Source organism: Lepisosteus oculatus, chromosome 15 (genome assembly GCF_040954835.1).
Source record: "Lepisosteus oculatus isolate fLepOcu1 chromosome 15, fLepOcu1.hap2, whole genome shotgun sequence".
NCBI classification, from domain to species: Eukaryota; Metazoa; Chordata; class Actinopteri; order Semionotiformes; family Lepisosteidae; genus Lepisosteus; species Lepisosteus oculatus.
Window position 1 is genome coordinate 19127642 of NC_090710.1, and position 20879 is coordinate 19148520.

At 40.5% G+C, this 20879-nt stretch overlaps 1 protein-coding gene across 1 annotated transcript in view; it reads left to right on the forward strand.

The window, feature by feature from the left end:
* fstl1b (follistatin-like 1b) overlaps positions 1-20879 on the forward strand; it is a 51872-nt gene that overhangs the window by 22655 nt on the left and 8338 nt on the right. The window contains exons 3-6 of the mRNA XM_015363877.2: positions 12749-12850; positions 15080-15209; positions 17223-17255; positions 18922-19052. Coding sequence (XP_015219363.1) covers positions 12749-12850; positions 15080-15209; positions 17223-17255; positions 18922-19052 — 396 coding nt within the window. The remainder of the gene's footprint in view (positions 1-12748; positions 12851-15079; positions 15210-17222; positions 17256-18921; positions 19053-20879) is intronic.

Genomic DNA, 20879 nt, shown 5'->3' on the forward strand with positions numbered 1-20879 from the left:
GCAACAGGGGTTCAGGTGGGCACCCTTGCCGCATTAGGTCAGCCCCCCACCATTGGGGGCTTGAACCTGGGACTCCCACGTCACTCAACAGGGACCCAGCCCGGTGAGCTAAAGATCTCTTTGTTGCGTTATAAAATTTGTAAGTAGCCAGGCTGTCATTAACCCACCTGACAGGCAATTTTTCCTGGCATCATGTCTGAAACAAACAGGTTTGACAACATGAGGTCAATTTTATTTGAGCAGTTTTCTATTTTAAAGAGAACACACATAGTATGTAGGCAATCGACAGAATTTTAAATTTAGGACTGATGAAACCAGAGGAATCAGTGCCAATTTCTTTTCCTGTGACCTTGAAGTAGTGTATGCAGAAATCAGAGTACAGAAATCAAGAATACAGTTTTTCTGTAGTCCAGTCTGACCATTGGTTTTTCATACCATCATAGCGTGACAATAGCATGTCCCTGCTATTACACATAGAAATAGACTTTTTAAATAGTGCTACAACAGAAGGACTGTGTCAGTATTGTGAAATGAATGAATGAGCTGTTCTGATAATTTCACTTTCAGAATGTGCATGCCTGTACACTTAGTAGACTCTTGCAGATATAACAATACGTTCCTTACTTTGCAAGTTTTTTTATTTTCAAACCATTACATTCAGAACTACATACCTTCGTCAGCCTGAAGGATTAAATTCTGTAACGTGCAGCAAATCCCACTCTGTGAGACACAAATGTTTCAAATGATTTGCATACTTGTTAATGATCCATTTACGCCAGGCACTTAAAACCATTCGATAAATTGGTAGCTGAACATAACGTTCATCTAATTAGCCTTCAAATGATTAATTCATCCACCCCCTAATGTGCGTAATTATATGTGTTTAAGTGGAACTGATAAAATAAATTCCATTTTAGAAGTTATGCCTCATTTCTCTGTCCCCAGGTGGCAATTAAATCTAGGTGTCACTGGGATTAAATTATAGAAACCTCTATCCTGAGAGCTGCGGTACAGGAGTGCTGAAGCCTAATTAAGTGAAGGGATCCTCTCTCATCTCTGCAACACAGAAGCTAGGGAGGGAGACAGATAAGAGCTCTTCTTTTGCTCCCAGCACCTATGGGCAAATTGAAGTCAAATGTTGGACTCGAGGAGAGTGAGTCCTGTTTAGGTCAGCACCGGTCTCCGGAATTAATGCGTTACTGCGGCAGAAGTTTTGTCTGATCTCTTCTGATTTTTAAAAGGATTTAACCCGAAGTGACTTCTTACTGAAAATCCATTTAAAATGTTAGCCCTCCAAAAGAAACGCGACAACAACAACAACAAAAAAAAAACCAGTATGCAGAGGGAATGAGTCTCCAGGAAAGCGAATTTATTGCTTTAAGAGATTCAGCTGGGAAACTATTAACATTATGACTAACGCGGTGGGGCACTGCAGAGGAGGGGGAGGGGTGGGGGGCGACAAGGGGAGGTAGAAATTATGGCATCCGTGGGAACAGCGCAAGGAAAACAGAGCTCAGAGCCAGATGTGGCCGTTCTGTTAAAGAAACACGCACTTGGCTTACAGTTTTACGTTGTCCACAAAACAGCCTTTGTCTCTAGGCTATGTACGCGTTTGCGCTGAAGGAATTTAGGTGAGATTTGGGATTCGTCTGTGTGAGTATGAGAGAACAACATCATTATCAGCATAAACAGCCTAAATTATAACAGAATTTGTCCTTGAGTACTATCTCAGTGGGGCACTGAGCTCATGGGAAGTTTCTCAGAGTTTTCATCGGCCCCCCTGCCTTTGAAAACATAATGAAGTATAATTACGGCGCTTGTTAAGTGAAGTCTGTCTGTCAGATTTCGGCTGAAGCGGTTTGGTCATTGTGTTGAGAAAAGCAAACTGAGGCTCTTTAAATTAGAAATGAGTAAGAGTAGAGAATCCCAGTTTGCTAGAGCATATTTATCAAAAAGTACTGTGTGTTATTAGTAAGCAAACCTGTGATATAGGACGCTGGTTAATATTGAAAATACAGGGTACATTTACTTGATAATCAGATATTTTTGGCCCCCCAAAATATTTTCCTACTCAATCATGCAGGATTGATAGTTAATCCATTTTTTTCTGTCATCAAAATATTGAACAAAATGTCTTTTACACAAATAGGTGCTTTGTACCTGGTAAATTGTATTTCATCTATCCATTTTTTAACCGCTTCTGTCAGTTCAGGGTCACAGGGGGGCCAGAGCCCATCCCCGCAGGCAAGGCAGTGTATCCCCAGGAAGGCAAGCCAGTCCCGCGCAGGTCACACACACTCACACCTAGGGCCAGTTTTCCCAGGAGCCAGCTAACCTACCAGCGGTTCAAGTAGGGAGCTGCGTCAGCGTGTGGAGGCTGCAAAGGAACAAGTAAAGGTTTTTTCCATCCTGGAAAGCGGAGAAAAGAAACACAACGGGCCCGAAGAAGGCTCCACAGCCGAAACGTTGCGTTTCTTTTCTTCTCTTTTCGGCATGGAATAAACCTCTACTTGTTCCTTTGTAACCTACAAGTATGCTTTGGGACTGTGGGAGGAAACAGGAGCACTCAGAGGAAACCCACATGAACATGTGGAGCACATACAAATTCCATACAGACAGCACCCCAGGTCCAGAATTGAACCCAGCGAGACATCAACACCCACCACTGCAGAACCCTGTTGCCTCAAGCGTATATCAGTCAATAAATAGGTGGCTCTGTGGCTAAGAAACTGTGCCTGTGACTGGAAGGTTGCTGGTTCAAATCCCGCAGCCGGGAGAGAAATCCTACTCCGTTGGGCCCCTGAGCAAGGCCCTTAACCCCAACTGCTCCAGGGGCGCTGTGCAATGGCTGACCCTGCGCTCTGACCCCAAGCTTCTCTCCCTGTCTGTGTGTCTGTGTCTCTTGGAGAGCAAGCTGGGGTATGCGAAAAGACGAATTCCTAATGCGAGAAATTGTGTAGGGCTAATAAAGCAACATTATCATTATTATTAAATAATCTGACTTCAACCAGTGGGCTGGTAGATCTGAATGGAAGTCTTAGATAATATAATGATTAATATTCAAACAAGAATAATGCTGAACTTTATTTTTTATGGTGCCTTCCAAAGTAACTTTCTCCAAGTGTTTTAAAACAAAATCACCCAGATGCAGTATTCTCTGACTAGTGTGCCTATCCTTCTGTCCTGTTCAGTCCTTGACCAGTATTCTTTTACTTTCCTTCATTTGCAGCTGAGACTGAACTTGGCTTTGTTTTAGGGTTATCAACTAGAAATCCCATTACTTCAGCTGAAAGAATAGCTCTGGCACTTTAAACAGCACAGCAGTGCAGAGGTTACCAGAGCTTCTTTTTACTGCATTAGCCGGGCTCTTGAGGTTCGCTGCTGGAAGTAAGGAAGGGGAGAAGGGGGGTTAATTGAAGAGGGCTGTGTTTTGTGCCTTCAGCTCTACCTGGCACTGTCTGATTGGCCTCTGCCTGTGCTCCTGCTCACCTGATTGGTTAAGACTCTTACATGGCGTTTTTTCCAAGCCAGCAGTGGGCCTGTAGAGGTACAGAGGGGTGCAAAGTATCTGGGTCAGCCAAGTCCGCAATTAGGTAAAACAAGTGGTAGTGGAAACAATTTCAGAAATTCAACAGCTGTAAAAATGTAGTTTCTGACAGTTTGTATTGTTTTGTTTTTACCTTCGAAGTGCATGAAGATATGCACCTTCCACTTGACTTTTCAATTAAAGGCAATCGCGGTAAATTAATATTACATTATATCCTCCTTGTCTGATGTATTTCTAAATAAAAACACCAAGACAGACATTTAAGATGTGGCAGAATTGCAATTAACACACACAATTAAGGGGTGTTTGCTTTCTAAGGGAAACTACTTAATAAGAAATTGAGTGTCTCAACTCAATGTCACTCTGATAAGATAAGAGCGTTCTGTAGTCATGGGAACATAAAATACTACAAGTCTCTCAGTTTAGTGCTCTATATGTAAGGATAGAAAAAAACTCATGTTTTTTTGTGCAATATTGGTAACACCAATAAATGAACTTTTCCAGATTTGTTTGTTTACTTTTCTTAACCAGAGCAGGGCCTACTTGGTTTTCTCAGTTCATATATTAGTCTTCTAATATATATTTTTTTCTGCTTTGACTAACAGTGCTCATTTCTATCTCCTCCTTTCTGACACCGCGTGAGTGTCTGGTGAATCTGTAAATCTTAGTTTTCTGCAGGCTGTTGCCTTGGTGATGTGCTGAAATGTTAACATTATATAATTTATATAGTGTCCTTCATGATGCATCATCTCAAGGCACTACATTAAAGCAAGCAACATAAGAAACGAGTATACACAAATTATCAAAGTACATCAAAATGAATCAAAAGCAGGCAGCTTCCTTTTTAGAGTTAATTACAAAGTTTGGTTTGTGACACATAGAGTGCAGGCTACCCCATCTGTGTCAATCAAAGATCCTGTATCATTAGGATGAATCCTTCCTTGACCCACTTCTGTTTCCCCAGCACAGCTGTGTGTCCTGCCTGGCCAAATTCTCTACTTGCTACTGCACCACTCTGCCTGGGCTTCAGAGTGCTCTGATTGGTGCAGACATTGAAAGGGCAATATGGGTGACTCATTTTAAAAATCTATAAACCAACTGTGCTTTTACTGTCCTAGTTGCAAGAGTTGAGACATTACTGTCATGGGTGTCAGATTTTCACTGCCATGGGTACGGATGGCCAAGATGACAATAACTTCAGGTTTTGCTTTTTGTGTGGAAAGCCAAGAAAAGGGACATGGTGGATTTTGTGTTGTTCAGTATGTACATGTAATGTACAGTATATATGTTGGAAAGTAACACACAAGGCTTGTTAGAGAAAAGAGAAAAAATAGTGATCTTTGAAAAGGAACAGCATAGTGTGTTTTCATTCCTAAGCTAAGTTTCTAGCAAGACTGCTATCTTGCCTAATTTATAGAGCGAGAAACACAAACCCAGATTTATTTCTGCTACACAATATGGGTAAGCAATACAAACAGTGTTAGGATACATAGTCAATACTTGTAGTCAAATGTGTAGAATTTAAATAAAGGGGTGTTATGTTAGAATTGTACATGGCCTATTGTAAGGCATCATTTTAGAAAATGTTGTGGAATTTGTGTTATTAAGTTACAGAAAATGTATTTACTGCTCTGGACCAGTCCAGTGAAGAACAAACAGATGCATAACGGGGTATACAATATCCCAATTCAATAGGCTGAAGGAACTAAAGCAATTTAGTTTTGAACAAAGTCAGCCTAATAAGCTTCTCAGAATTAGCACTGAAACACAAACCAGAGAACAGGAAACTGTAGAAGGGTGAATTTAAAACAGAACAGGAGGGGTATTTCTTTACACAAAGCATTGTGGGGGTCTGGAACAGCATGTCCAGCAATATTGTTGAAGCTAATATCCTGGCTTCATTCAAGAAAAGGCTGGATAAGGTCCCTGGATCAATTAACAATAACAGCCAAACAGGCTAGACAGATTGAATTGGTCACTTTTTTTTACCTTTTCTCCAATTCCAACAAGACAGAAATATCTCAACTCGGTGTGACCCTGTTAAGAGCTTTATGTTGTCTTGGCAACGAAAGAACCAGAGTGTCACTGAGGAGTTGAGTATAATGGAACCCAGTAAGAAATAAATCACCTTTTTCCTGAGACATCTCTCTCAATCCCAGGAGAAGGGAGCATAATACGCCAAGGCTGTCTCCGATGAAATCTCAGGGTTTTCTTTCACTCTTTTATGTTGTTGGCCTCCCTGCAGTAGTTTAATCACACTGAAGTATCCAGTCCTTTTTGATGCAGGGGTTCAGATGCATGGATGTAGGGGTTCAGTTCTGTGTTGATATGAAGGTCTTCCTGTGAATACTGAGTAAAAGCAGAGACAGTGCAGATGTCAGTTCAAAATTATCAGTATGTGTGTGTTTTGTCAAGCAGATTGGCCCTGTTAAACTGTGCTGTGGAAAAAAAGGAGGCAAGAATATCTGTGATGGGTTAAGAAATCCTTTCTAGAGAGCTGATGATTATGTGTAGTTCTTTAACTTAAACTCTGTTTCTTCTCAGGCTTGTAGAAAGAAAGATAATATACAATTCTTAAACCTTGCCCTTTGATTTATCCTTATTTTGTAGGCAGTAGCTAAAATGAAAATGAAAAGCACACAGAACGTTAATGCTAGTTTAAAACAGCTCAGGACTGTATCTTCCTCTCTTGTGGAATCATACTGCTAACACTGTACAACCTGACTGAAAGACAAGCACACAAGACAGGTACTCCTACTCCTACAACCTCCTGTGTATAGAAGACCCTCCTGCTCTCAGGTTTATACACATTTACACATAATTTCATCTTGTGTCCTTTTAGCTTGTGTTTCATTGTTCATTCTATAGAAATTTGCTGGGTTGATTTTGTAAGTGTCTTGCGGATTTTGAATTACTTGTACAAGGTTGCTCATAGTCTTTTCTTTCAAGGGTAAAAAGGTCCAGTTCTCTCAGCCTGTCTGTGTAAGACATTTCCTAAAGTTCAGAAATGTATGTGATTGTCCTTCTCAATGTCTTTACTATGACATGTGACTGAAACTGTACACGATATTCTGAAAGAGGCTGTACTGATGTGTTTATACAATTTTAACATAATATCCCTCAATTTGGATTCTGCACTTTTAACTTTATTGTGTAACTTTCTGTTCACCTTTTTATTGCTTCCACACATTGTCTAGAAGATGAACTTGTCTGCAAGAAATCTTTTTCATAATAGGCTTACTTCTAGTTCTGTATTTTCCATTTTGTTTTTATATAAAAAATATTTACATTTATAATTTATTTTTACTACCTGCATGTAATGCTCCGTGCTTATCTTCAATGTAAATTGTAAAATTTCCTCTCCCCAGTATGAGTGCTCGTCAATGAACTGTACTCTTTTTTAAAATCCAGCGATAATTGTTAAGGTGTATGGCTTCGTACACTCTGAGCATGATTTTGTGGCTCTTAATGACTGGAAATAATTTTCTTGTTTCTCAGAGATTAAACAGATGTTTAGAAGAGACAAGTTAATTAAACCTCACTTCTACAAATGTGACCGTTTGTAATTTTTGCCTTTTAATGACTGGTAAAATGTCACCATCTTGTGCTGTAAAGGTCAGTTGTTGCTCAGAGTCAAGACTTCATTGTCTGTTTTCCTGGCCTTGTGATTAACCATCTGTTCCCTAGAAATGTAAACGTGAGTTATTTTTATTATTTGTGAGCAAAGCATCTTGATAGGTTACGACAGCACAGTGCCAGGGATTGATAACTGGGTACGGAATCAATAAGGTTGAGGAAAAGTTGCCACCCATCTGCGCATCACACATGGGGGAGAAACTTGGATTAGGTTGGCACAGTGAAAAGCCACACAGGTCCTGGAGTTTCCCTCTGGGAAGCCTGGCCACAATGTGTGTGTGTAGCACCAGATGAGCACTCATTTCTGGTAACACTTAAGTGTGCCATTTTACCATGACCTGGGGAAAACATTGTCAGTCCTTACGAGTACTTTACCCTGAATATGTGGAACTGTTTTCAGGGTGCCAGCTGTGAAGCTGTTGACATATTGAGTATCATCAGACAAGGGATAGGAGGAACACTATCATAAACTCCTTTTTCATGTCATGCAACTGTTGACTAACTGTTGACTCTGGGATAGGAGGCACTATATCCTAGATTCCTTTTTTTACTGTATGTCCTGAAACTGTTGACTACTGAGTCTCCTCTAGTCAGGGGTAGGAGGCAATTTTATGTTTTTTGGAGTTGTACCTTGGAGGCGTTAAAATTGAAAAGATCAAGCGCTGAACTGCCATCAGGGTAAACAACACTGAAAAAGCAAGACGTCAGATTTTGTTTTCAGCAGTCTACTTGCAGAAGATGTTTAAATGAGGATCACTCCCTAGCCAGTGCTGTGACTTGGCTGGCTGAGTATATTCAGCATGCAGCTGCGACAGCAGTGCTCTTCTGCATTTGCCTCAGTATTGAAAAGAGCCAGAACTGTTTAGAACACCTACTGTACTTTGTTCTCAGCAATGGGAAATGTATGATGCAGTATTCTGCCAGACTGCCTTTTCCTTGAAGTTTCTACAGAAGGTAGTGGTTGTGGGAAATCGTCCAAATAAGGGAGCCGAAACCACAAGATCAGTCACCATAAAAGCACTGATGCCCTCTAAGTAGAACCTTTGTTAAGAAAATAATTTATGGAATTATCCTAGCTTTCCCAGCATGGTTAAATCTAAGGTATACTTAAGACAAGGACGACAAACTCATTTGCTATGATGGGCCAAACTTGATTTAAATGTACTCCAAGTAGGCCACAAATATCAAATAGTATCAAACTATTAGATACTGTACAACCATTATTTTATTTAAAATATCATCATTGTGATTATTGTACACTATGTAAATCTATGCTCCATTTAAAAGAATATTGTCTGGATGTCTCTTATGAGTTAATTAAGCAACTGTATACACCCACCCCTGGTTATACAACAGCTCAATTTACATTAACTTTTGCTACAAAGAAGTGTGGATTTTAATCCCTGTTTTTCACTGTACAGGGCCATTTTCACTACAATAAAGGCACTTACAATGAGCTCTCATTTACTTTATTGTTAGCCATTGTCCTTATTTTCAACATCATGTCAGCAAAGAGTGCTGTCAGAGCTTCAGGTGACACGTAAACAAAGAAAACAAGGAACGTATCCCCCTGGTTGTGGAACGTGAAGTGGGAGAAAGGATTGAAAATGGTGAGAAGTTGAAAGATATTGGAATTGCTATAAACTGTTTGACTCTCTAATTTGTACATATTTTGTCTTGCCAACTACTACAGTATGCTAAATTAAATAAACTAATTAGCATAAACATTTAACAGTGTTGTAATTTTCACAATTCAAGACCTCTAAATTAACAGTGTGTAAATTAGGCAATTTACTAGACCTCAGGAAGGCTTAAGATGATTTAAGTGATTGCTATGAGAAATTTCACATTACAGAGTTGTTGAGGATTGAATTACTCTTGCATACTGAGGGATAGGTGTATATGAATATCAATTAGTAAACTACAGGATTGAAATGCAAATTGCACTTGAGCTGGGATTAGTGATCAGCATCACCTGTAAACTCTGCTTGAGAGACTGATGAGACCAACATGACACATCATCATAAAGTGAGCAGCAGCACAACAATGTGCTGTGCAATTGTCACTTTTAGTACTTTTAGCTAAAAAAAAGAATCGGTAGAAGGCAAATTTAATAAGTTACTATGTAACAAAAAATCAGAACATAATACTTCCAAAGCTATTGCTATTGCTCTGTGGCACCTCAAACCGAAAATGTCAGCTTTCCATTCACAGCTCCAAAGATATATAAATTATCCCTCTTGTCTTGAACCATACAACATTGCTTTTCTTTAACTCAAGAACAATAATTACTAGGCCCTGTCACTGTTTTCAAAAGTCTCCTACTTAGACAATGTGAAACACTACAGTTTCTACAGAAACACTACAGTTTCAGTGAGATCAATGGTGATATACTGTAGCTGCTGAAGCTGCTCACAGGTAAAGCTGTGCAGTTTGCAGACAATGATTTATTTTTAATCAGATCATTTCAGTGAAATAAATGAATCCATTGCTCATCTGATTCACTCAAGTCTTTCAGCTCAGGGAGACGAATGGGGCATCGAGTCAAGCAAGTCAACACAGGAGAAATGCAGTAGTTCTTACCCCAGAGATCAGAGAATGAAAGGAGGATTTGGGAACTTCAAATCCAGTGTAATACAGTAAACATTAAGCAATTGTATATTGTAAAACTCCATAAAACACACATTGCTCTCACATTCACCGTGTCTGTAGTTCTCAGGACTGTGGTGAAGAATGAATTTTGCTGGTTATTTCAGACAACTGCATTGATTTAGCTTTGAAAACAATTACGTCAAACTGCTGTAATAATACTCTACTACTAGAAGAGAAGTACATACTTTGTGTTTTAAGGCAAAGGACAACTGTACGCAACAAGCAGGCCAACCTTTCATCATCTAAACTGTCTATGTAACATATATATATAACATGTCTATATATAACCTCTCGGATTTTCACAAAATATTCATATTTTTTTCCTCACACTACACATCTTTTCACATGGAAAAAGGAAAGTAAGTATTTCTCTGAATGTCACATTTTATATTTCTGTATCAGTCACTGAAACTGGTTCTCTGGTTCAGACTCAACTCAAGTGGTGTTGTTTCATTCAAGTAAATTGGTGAATCAAATGACAAAGTGAACACATCTTTTGAATTAATTCATCTAACTGCACTAAATCAAATGAATCAACTCGCTATGAAAAATAATCAAACTGCCCAACTCTTGCAATATGAATTCTTTGCCCAACATTTTCAAAAATCATCTTTTTTAAGACAGTTCTTTAACACACTTAACCTTCCCAAATATAATGTATATTTGGCACAAGGAGCTAAGAGGATTCAATTTACTTTTTTCCTAAAATTTTGAAGGGAAAACAAGTAAAAAGGTCACAGGAATGAGATACTTTGGACTGTGTAAGAACTTACAAAATAATAGACAGACACCAACACTGATAATCTGTTTCAGCGGACTTCAGGAGTATGTGAATACCTCTGGTACTCTGATCTGTTATTTAACACATCAATGCACATTTGAAGCTCTCTGATCTAAACTATTTGAACTGTGCAATCTTAACTTAAATCTACACCTTTAACACATACTTAAAGATGAAAAAAAATGCTCTGGGAAAAAGAAAGAATGGCCTTTGTACGGTGATATTAAAATTTTAAATGCATTGACTTGTTTTGGACAATACACTTTTTGTGGTTTTATGATTTCTGTGACACTAAGTAACTAATAAGCATTCATATTAATTCATAATATACAACATGTAAATGTTAAATATTAATGTTCTTATATTATTTGGTGTTTGAGGGGGCATTTCATCATCATGTAAATCATTGAGCAGTTGTTTAGATTATGTTTATGAGGGAAGAATTAATATATCCAGTACTGTTTATGGATTAATTCTACTTCATTTTAGTTATCAAGTTACTTCAATTCAGCATTTAAAGTGAAATTGCTACCTTACTTTTACAAAAGGTTTCAAGTATGGTCAGGTCCAGATAAGATTTGGTGAAACATGCTTTCCCGAGTGCTGAACCGTTTACTTTCATTTATTAAACTATTTTACACGTTTTAATTTTTTCATTTTTCAGTTTCAAAATTTCCAGTGTTGCTAATATTTTGTTTTAAAAGTTTCTCATTATTCACAAGAGACATTTTGAGGCACTGTTATGAAAGACGTTTCCGTTTTTTAATATGCGTATGTTAATTTTTAAAAGTCGTGAGTTCCATCTTGTGTTGTTAGCTGGTACTGCAAAACCTCACTAGTATGTACTTTTATGCGTGACATTTTGCAATACTCAGCTTTTAAAAACAAATCAGAATTCAGAAAAAATGCCTTAAGATCCTTCTTGTAGCTTGGTTTTTATAGTTTATAGTTTGTAGTTTGGATTTTCAGTCTTCCTTTCTTTACTGTGAGTGCAGCGCAGTAGCGTAGTCTTCCTTGCAGCTTGCGTCATCTGTTTCAGTTAACACAAATAAATATAGATATCAATAGATACACTATCTGTACATATAGAGAAGATACTGTATATGTACAGATAGTAAAACATAAAGTTTTTCCATGCCGGGGACAGTATATTTTTCTTGCTTGATAAAATCTGGACAATTGGTGCGTATGTGTAGCGTACCAATTCATCAGTTGTTTACACTTATATATTCTGTAACATATTAACAATAACGCCTTTTAAAATAATTCCAGATGTCTGTGAATGAAAAGGGGATGATTGAGTCTGAATGTTGGTTTATAAACAATCATCAGTTTATTGAAGTTGACTGAAGATTTTAAACTGAGAAAAAAAAAGTCGAAGGTATACTCCTGTAAAAGAGCTGCGAGTAGTTTGATATTCTGACACTAGATGGTGCTATTATACAGACAAAAATCGAGCTGTTATTTATACATTACTAATGTGTTACTTGTGCATTAAATAGGATTTTTGAACGTAAAAAAAATGTTTTCCTGTCATTGTGAACACAGCAGGAGAAATAATGGAACTAATTAAAACAATGGAACAGATTAAGGTAGTTTAATGAACACAGTTCATGAGCCTATCTCAACAGACGCCAGGGAGCACATCACAGGGAGCACACAGACACAGACTCACACACACAAGGGCCAGTTTCCCCAAAAGCCAATTAAGCTACTTGTATGTTTTTAGACTGTGGGGGGAAACCAGAGCACCTGGAGGAAACCTCCACAAACATGGGGAGAACATAGAGACTCCACAAAGACAGCACATCAGGTCCAGAATTGAGCCCAGGGTCCCAGTGCAAGGCAGCAGTGCTAACCAATGCGTTACCCACCCCGCTGAAATTTTTCAAACTAATCGTGCATCTTTTGGTGACAGTCATGTTTGTTTTTTTTTTCCTTTCCACAACTAAAGGGGACTGCTTCTGCCCCTTTACTGCTCCTTGTTTATGGGTAATGACGACACTGAATGCAAAGAAGAAGATATTCATGCAACGTAGAATTCATTGAACAGCTTTCTTTAACTTGGTCAGTGCTGTAGTCACAGAAAAACTGAATGTCCTTGTTGTTGTTGTTTTTGTTTCTTGCAACAGGAGGTGAAGAGCAAGTCCAAGATCTGTGCCAATGTGTTTTGCGGGGCAGGGAGAGAATGTGCCATCACTGAAAAAGGAGAGCCAACCTGCCTTTGTATTGAGGTGAGTGTCTCTTTACAACTGCAGTTCCTGCGTTCCTGTGTTCAGGAACACAGCGGAGACAGGCCAGGGTCACGGACACAAGCCATCGTGATTTAAAGAACTTTAGTTCATGAACCCAGTTCATGAAGCCCATTTGGTAATGAGTAGTTAATGGTGCCAGCTGTTTCTTGGAGGAAGCAGGCTTCAACAACATACTTCCCACTTGTGTCCACTGGTTCATGTTTCACTATTGATAGTGGTGTTGTCCATTGGGTTAGCTTTGCAAATGCTTGACTCAGGATCTCCATCCTTGTCACTTTCTTCTCTTCTCAGCCCTTTTGCCTGAGTGGAGAGCCAGGCGGCAGAAAAACAAATGAAAAAGTTTAAGGGACAAAGCTCTTGTCTGTGAGAGAAGTTCCCTCATAACTCCAATGAAAGGAAATACAAATTCCTACTACTTGTAGTTCATTGAGGCTTGCTTGTGTAATAAAAGCCTAATTAGTGGGACACAGTGTAATATAGGATATGTCAAGAAATATAAAGCACATGAATAAAGTCACTAAAAACATGTATCACCAGTGATTATTTTCACAGATAAGAGAGGGGAAAAATAATTGCTGTGCTAATGAGAAATCATGGGCTGCACGTGTCACAAGAGGTTTTTAATAAAGACCTGAATTTGGTTTAGAGGTGTTAAAGCTTGCTTTGTTCCAGTCCAGCGGCGCAGTTCGTTATCCCTAAATCCTTAGACACAAACCCCTGAAACTGAAACCCTGGGAGAGTATCTAATCTGTCTAAGATGAGATCACTTTATTGGCCATATACAATTTCTTGCATTAGGAATTTGTCTTTTCTCATACCCCAGCTTGCTCTCCATGAGACACAGACAGGGAGAGAAGCCTGGGGTCAGAGCGCAGGGTCAGCCATTTATACAGCGCCCCTGGAGCAGTCTGGGTTAAGGGCCTTGCTCAGGGGCCCAATGGAGTAGGATTCCTCTGCTGGCTGTGGGATTTGAACCACCAACCTTCCAGCCACAGGCGCAGATCCTTAGTCACAGAGCCACCGCTCCGTATTTTCAAATGTTCAGTCATGAGTTCTGAAGGGTTGCATTCTGTAGAGAGGCATTTCCCCCTCAGATAAAGAACCTCACTTTCTAACTTTGAAAAATAAAAAAGAGTTATGAATAATTTAACAACAGTTGTTGACCTGGAGGACAGCAAGGACGTGGCAGGCCTGTGAGCAGTGTCAGTGTGCTGTAGGGGAGTCTGGTGTCACAGGGGGGCAGCGGCGCAGGAACCCCTGTGAAGGGAGAGGGAAAGGCCTGAAGCAGCGTGGGATCATGGCCGTCCAGCTGAGGAACGTTATTAAAACTCCTGAAATTAATAACCCGGACAAGCCAGCAAATCTCAAGTGGATTAGCCTCAGGAATCCGAAAACCATTTCTAATTTTAAAAAATGCTGGAGGCCTCCAAAGTGGCAGAAACAAAATAGTCAGGTGTTATAATCGGGAACTGTCAGTGGAAGGAAATGCCCCAAGTGCATTTTCCTTTAACTTTGGAAATTTAGCGTGCAAAAGAGCCCATTCTCCATTAGAAATGGAGTTCCACAGCACAGAAGAGCTCACCTCAGACACCTCAGAGATGGGGGGTTTAATCTGTTTCAATGGGACAGCACCATGGACGGCTCTTTAAAGAACTTTCTGTTTGAAATAGAGGTTCTGTATGAAATATATGTATTTTATTTATACCAAGGCACAGTTCCTCTATTGATGACTGACGTTTGATTTCAGTCTTATGGACGTCGAAGCTGTCGACTCATTGTGCCTGAACTATTTATAAGGGTGAGGTCAGGTGCAGCCCTTTTGACCATAAGGTGGTCTGCTTATCGGTTCGTTGAATGTTTACTAAACGTGCGTGGCACACACAGAGTCTCATTCAAAACCAATGCCTCTTCCAAGTGCTTTGTTTTTTAGTTTTGTTCTGTGGGGGGTTTTGACTCCTGTCACCAAGTGTCCTCTCCTTTGCGTTTCACGTTCAAGGAAAAGGTGGGCAAAGGGTTGATTAAACTTGATTTTTTTTCGAAATGTCGTGCTGGTGTGTGGAATCCTTATACGCGAGCCTGCCTCCGAGTGTTGACCTTCCTCCTGGGGTTGCGTTACAGTGTTGCGCTGCGACAGCCGCTGGCGTCCCGGTTCGAGAGTCAAGCAGACTGATTGCGTGTTGGCGTAACTCGGTGTCGTCGTCTCTTTAGGAATGCAAACCTCACAAGAGGCCCGTGTGTGGCAGTAACGGCAGGACCTACCGGAATCACTGCGAGCTCCACCGGGACGCCTGCCTGACGGGGCTGAAGATCCAGGTCGCCCACGACGGACACTGCGAAGGTGGGTGCGACCCGGCACGGCGCTCTCGGGGCCTGCTGTTCCAGGCTCAGCGAAGAGGTCGCCGTGCCGACGACTCGCCCTCCTGGGAAGAGCTGCGCAGGCACTGTTCCCTGTGAAGGTGTGAAAGGAGGTTTATTCTGTAACAGAGGGGCCTCCTGGAATTCAGGCTGACATTTTCTCTCCCTCATTCAAAACCAATGTTTCCTTCTCGCATTTAATAAGGTGCTTTGTTTTTGTTCTGTGGGGTTTTTGACTCCTACAATTATACCTTCCCCGTCTGATTTGTGTACCATTGTTCACAAGCAATTTATATACTCAAAAAAACATCTCCTTTAATTACCCTAAATGGCACACATTTCAGGACCAGTATATTTAAAGTTAATCGTTTGATCCTTTATGCAGAAGTCCATGTAGGACACAACAATATCCCTTACTGCGCCTAGCTGTCAGGTTCCTTTCTGAATACAACAGGTGACTATACAGCACAACCTGACCCATCTTACGAATCTACTGTACACAGATGTTCGACTGTTAATGTTACAAAAATCCCTAAGAGAACTGATGTTAAGTGTGCAGTACGAAACAGGGAATATGTCCAGATATTTTCTGTATCAGGATTGGCCTGCTGCATGACATAATCAGACCATATCAAACCAGGTGCCAATGTAATCTGCTGCTTGGAGTGTTTGAAGCAGCTGCCAAGGGTTGTCTGGTGTAGATGGCATGAGATTAAAGCGTTAAGCGATGCTGTGAGCTGAGTGTGCATAAATCCTTGTTAGTGGGCAGATTAGTGTTAATAAACGAGGGATATAAATGCAAGGTCTGAATTAATTGGGTCTATCAATCTTAAAACTAGGATTAAATTAGTTATTAAATTAATGTTATTTGAATTTTCATTTTGTACACCTAGGATGTTAGAATCTTTCAGAAGTTAAAAATTTGACCCCTCCAGCCTGTGTGGGTAGCGTTTATTAAATACACACACAGTACTTATTTTCTTTATTGTGTCATTTGTTGCCATTCTTTGAAGAGTGTGCCTCTCACTTTTCAGTTTCGTTCCTCTTTCCGGTCCTGCTGTGTGTGAACCCTAGTGTCGCTCGGCTGTTGTCCTCGGCAGGCCTCATTCAGTGAACCCCAACATGAACAGGCCCTGAACGTTTCTGCGGAGCAAAGTGAAAGAAGGAGCTCTGGGAATACACCAGTGTGCCCTGAGCGTGTCTCAATCAGCCTCAGAGCACAGCCTGCAACCGTCTGCTTCAGACAAGGCATTTTGAAGGCAGGCTTACATAAATTGGACTGTTAGTGTAGCGGAGCTAGTTCGGACACGGTGACGTCATCGCCCTCCCTGCGGGTAGCAGGGACCTCAGCCGCCTGGGCTGAGGGGGGTCTCCTTTAGCTCATGTGGCTGGTTCCCTGTTGCGTTGGTGCCCCAGGTGTTGTGGGACGAACTGGCGGGGTGGAGTGGCGGAGGGCAGGAGCCCGCGCGGAGCCGTGACGGTCACATTAGGGTGACTCTTTGTTGAAGGATTTGATCTAGAGAGCTCATTTTCCAAAGCTGTGTTAACATGAACAGCAGACACCACTTTGCTTCTTTCCACACCTGTGCTGTCTAAGGAACTTTTTAAAAGAGATTCTGATTTAGAGGCATTCAGTCATAATCCCACAGATGACAGCTTTGCACTATTGGTTCATCAGGCAAGCAAATGTCTGAACCTTCAGAGATTTATCAGCTCTTGGAAAATGGGGGTAGGTCTTGATCTGATTTGAAAATTAGGGCCTTAATAGATTAGTAAGTCAGATAGAGTAGTTAATTTACTACTACTTAATAGAGTAGTAAGTAAAGAAGACATTACGGACCACCACCCTGACTTTTATAAAGTACTTTCGCCCCGTGCTGAGGTGATCAGTGAGCCACAAGTAGACATTCCATTTTGCAAGTAAAATGAAATCTGATGGTTCTGTATGGCCTGGTGCTAAGAAGCTAAGAAAATGTGTTTTCTTTTTCTGTTTTAGAGAAGAAAACTGAGAAATCTGCAGCAAGCCCAAGTAAGTCAATCCAATCAAAATAATAAGTGTGTAAATGTGTACAACACAGTAATTATCATATTTTATCATGAGATTCTTATTCCAGGATTGATTGTGCCTGTTTGTTCTAACTTTGGTCTACTTTGACATGCGGTACTGCAAATGGGGAAGTAGGAGGCACTTCTTTATACAAAAAGGTTGTGGGAGCATTAAACAAGCTCAAGCCCATTCATGTTGGCAATGATGACACCCTGGCCTCTTTCAAGAAACTGGTGTACTGGAACTACAGTACTAAAACAAGCAAATAAGTTAAATGGATCAAATAGCCTCTTGTTTGCAGAGTTTCTTAGGTTTATATGTTCTTTTCTTTTATCCAGTATGAAACATTCTTCCATTATTACTACTATCAGTAAATGTAATACTGGTTGGCATTCACATGCAAAAATACAGACTAAATTGCTTCACATTTGTTTCTGAGTCTTTGCTGACAGAATAAACAATACAATTGTTCTCCAGGGATTTTAGAAAATCCAACTTACAAGTGTTCTGATGGTTCCTGAAGATTCCTGTACACATGGATGATTTCTATCTGAAAATCCCAACAGAAAGCAATACTGAATTTCACTGAGAGACAGGCCAGGAAGGTGAGCGATTGAGCTGTTGACAATGAGTCATTGCTTATCAGTGTAACTCACCATTAACCTCAGATGGTTAAAAGGCCCCATTTCCAGATGAACCAAAGAAACTACAGGGAGGTACATTTAAAACAGAAACCAGGGGCACTTCTTCACACTAAAGTTGAAGCTCATATCCTGGCTTCTTTCAAGAAATGGCCAGATGATTGGTTGGCCCATTTAGCTACTAAGTACTAAATGGGGTAGATGGGTCTAGTGACCTCTTGGGTACAGTCGTTCTTAAGATCACACAAAGCTTCTGCAAGAGGAGCAGTGTTCCTGCCGCCTCCTGCATCAGCTCAGCAAAGCTGCAGCTTGAAACAAAGAAGCGTCCATGTACAGCCTGTGAGGTCCTTGAGCCACAGTCAGAATCAGAACTGTGGCCAGTGGCGGTTAAAGCAGAAAGGAAACACAAGGTGATAATTACAGCATGAATCAGGCTGTGCTTTGCCAGTGATATTGCCCATGGGAATGTTTTACTAGATATTGTGATTTAAAAGAATGAGATGAATCATTTGGAAGCATTGAAACTCTAGTTTTTCGATGCAATGCAGCTGGTTTGTCTCCCATGTTGTAGCCCCCTGAAAATGTATTATAATTAACTTCATTTTATATTGTGTCTTCTCAAAGTGGTTCACCACACAAAAAAAGGACATTACGTAATAAAATAAAATAAAATAATTTTACAAAGCCAAGAGGACAAAGCAAATATTGAAGATCAAATATTGAAGGTAAAAGGACAGAAAAGTCTTTATGAAAAAGTGTTTTCATAATTTTAAGGTGTTCTTAAGCTGTTCAGAAGTGTTTACAGATCTTCAAACCAAATGTATTTCTTCTGTTTTATGTTTCTGGGTACTGTTTTCCTGTACTGTTACTGGTACTGTTTGTAAGGGAAGAATTGCCACTCATTGGAAAGGAAGGGTGAAGAACACAAAACGAAGTGGTCTGCAGGTGAAGAAACTGAATTTTTAAAAGCTTATGTATGAGCCACAGAAATGCTCTTGCTCCCCCAGTTGTGTGCTACCTTGCCGATCGCAACGAACTGAGAAACCGCGTCATCGAGTGGCTGCAGACCGAAGTGGTTCCAGATGGGTGGTTCTCCAAGGGCTCCAACTTCTCCGAAATCCTCCACAGATACTTTAAGGTTGGTGTTGGTTTGTCTCCTGAAAGGGCAGACGTTCATGACGTTGTCAGCATGGAAGAGACCAGCAGAGCAGATTCCATGGGTTTCAAACTCTCGCACGAAAAACTCACAGGCTCTTCTTTTTCTTCTCCACACTGATCTCACTTCAGCCATTCATTACCTTAAGAATCAGTACTCAGTACTCAGGCAATGTAATTGAGCCTAGCAATATAAGTCACTTTAGTAAATCAAATAACTGATAACCTGATAAACAGTGAGACAGTTTGCTCGGCTCTTGCTAGTATCAGCTTATGCTTATACTGTGTTGTACTCTAGATGTTGAACTTGTGCTGTAGATGTTGTACAATGCATTGCAAAGCCAGATCAGGTTAAAACAGCATCTGTATTTGCCCTGTTGAGAAAAACACTCCCAAACCAGCAGCAGAAAGCTCGGCCATCACAAGCATCTTGTGTCAGACCCTGCGAGAGATTTATAGCACCAGATTGTACTGTGTCTGTGGCTGCTGTGGTTTTTCTTAGTGTTTTGTTTTTTTTTTTAACTTTTTTCAGTAGGCTTGTTAGCTCTTAATAGAACTGTTTAACAATAATAACTATTAACTGCTGCATCAATTTTAAGTTTAAACCTCAGTAAAACTGGTATGATTAATTCAAATTCAAAGAGCTTTATTGGCATGGCCGATGAATTACAGTGTTACCAAAGCAGATTGAATTCATAAAATTGAGACCATGCCCGCATTGAAATGGCAGTAGAGGGTGCATGAGATACAGTTAAGAGCCTGTGGGAATCTACAGTAAATCTTTTTTAAAAATGGTGAAAAGACTCAAATGACTCAAAAAAAAAACAACTCAAAGGTGTTACAGGACTCAAATGAGAAATGGACTTTTTTATCGGAGGCGCGCCTTTAAAAAAAACACACGTCTTTCTCGGTTTTTGCGCGCGTTTCCTTTTCCGTGTCTGAATGCGTGGCCGGCTGGCGAGAAGCGGGCCGCTGTTTCTGAAGCGCCTGGTCAGCGCAGCCGTCCCGCAGAGGAAACGCGCTGATTGCGACTTCAGCGGCAGATGACAGCGGCTTATTCTTCACGATGGGGTTTGCCATGGCGATGCCTCACACCGGGGGCGGCCGTCTGCTGTGCTAATTTCTCAGTGTTGAGCTTCGGTTTCTCTAAATCTTCTAAAGCCTCCTTTTGTGGCTTGATTATTTGTGTGACAGCTATCTGGACAACCACGATTGCTTTTAATTACGCGGCTCCCCCACTGGGAGAGACTCCGGTTTCTCACCACGTGCTGTAGGTTAAAGAGGTATAGGGAGACCCTCTGGTTACTCTGTTGAGAGCCTTTGACAGCTGTCAGGTCTGCCTTCATGCTACTTGGACTGAATTTCTATGGCTCAGGTCGGTGCTGGAGCCGGGGAGAGGGAGGGAGGACAAATCAAAAGGAGTTCTTGGATTCAAGCGTCAGTTCTCAGAAAATTTCCTGTGTCTCTGCAGGTGATTCGTTTATTTGAGGCCTTGAATATGCAGAAGGTTTATTGGAAAACCTCTGTCAAACTGATAGATATGCTCTGTTCTTATACGAGTTATCAGGTACATGGCCTTAAGAAGCTGGTTAATTAATAGCCATGAATGATAGCTCTTTGTACTGCTTTTGTGTCAGTAAATATGTAATCCTGATGACTGCTTTTATACTTCTCCTTTCAATAATGTGGAACTCATGGATCTCTTGCCTAACTTCATAACTCTGACATCACCCAGCATCAGAGTGCTGACAGTAGCATGCAAGGTATTGAACATATTTTATTCCATTATCATTATCTGCGGTTTTCAAAG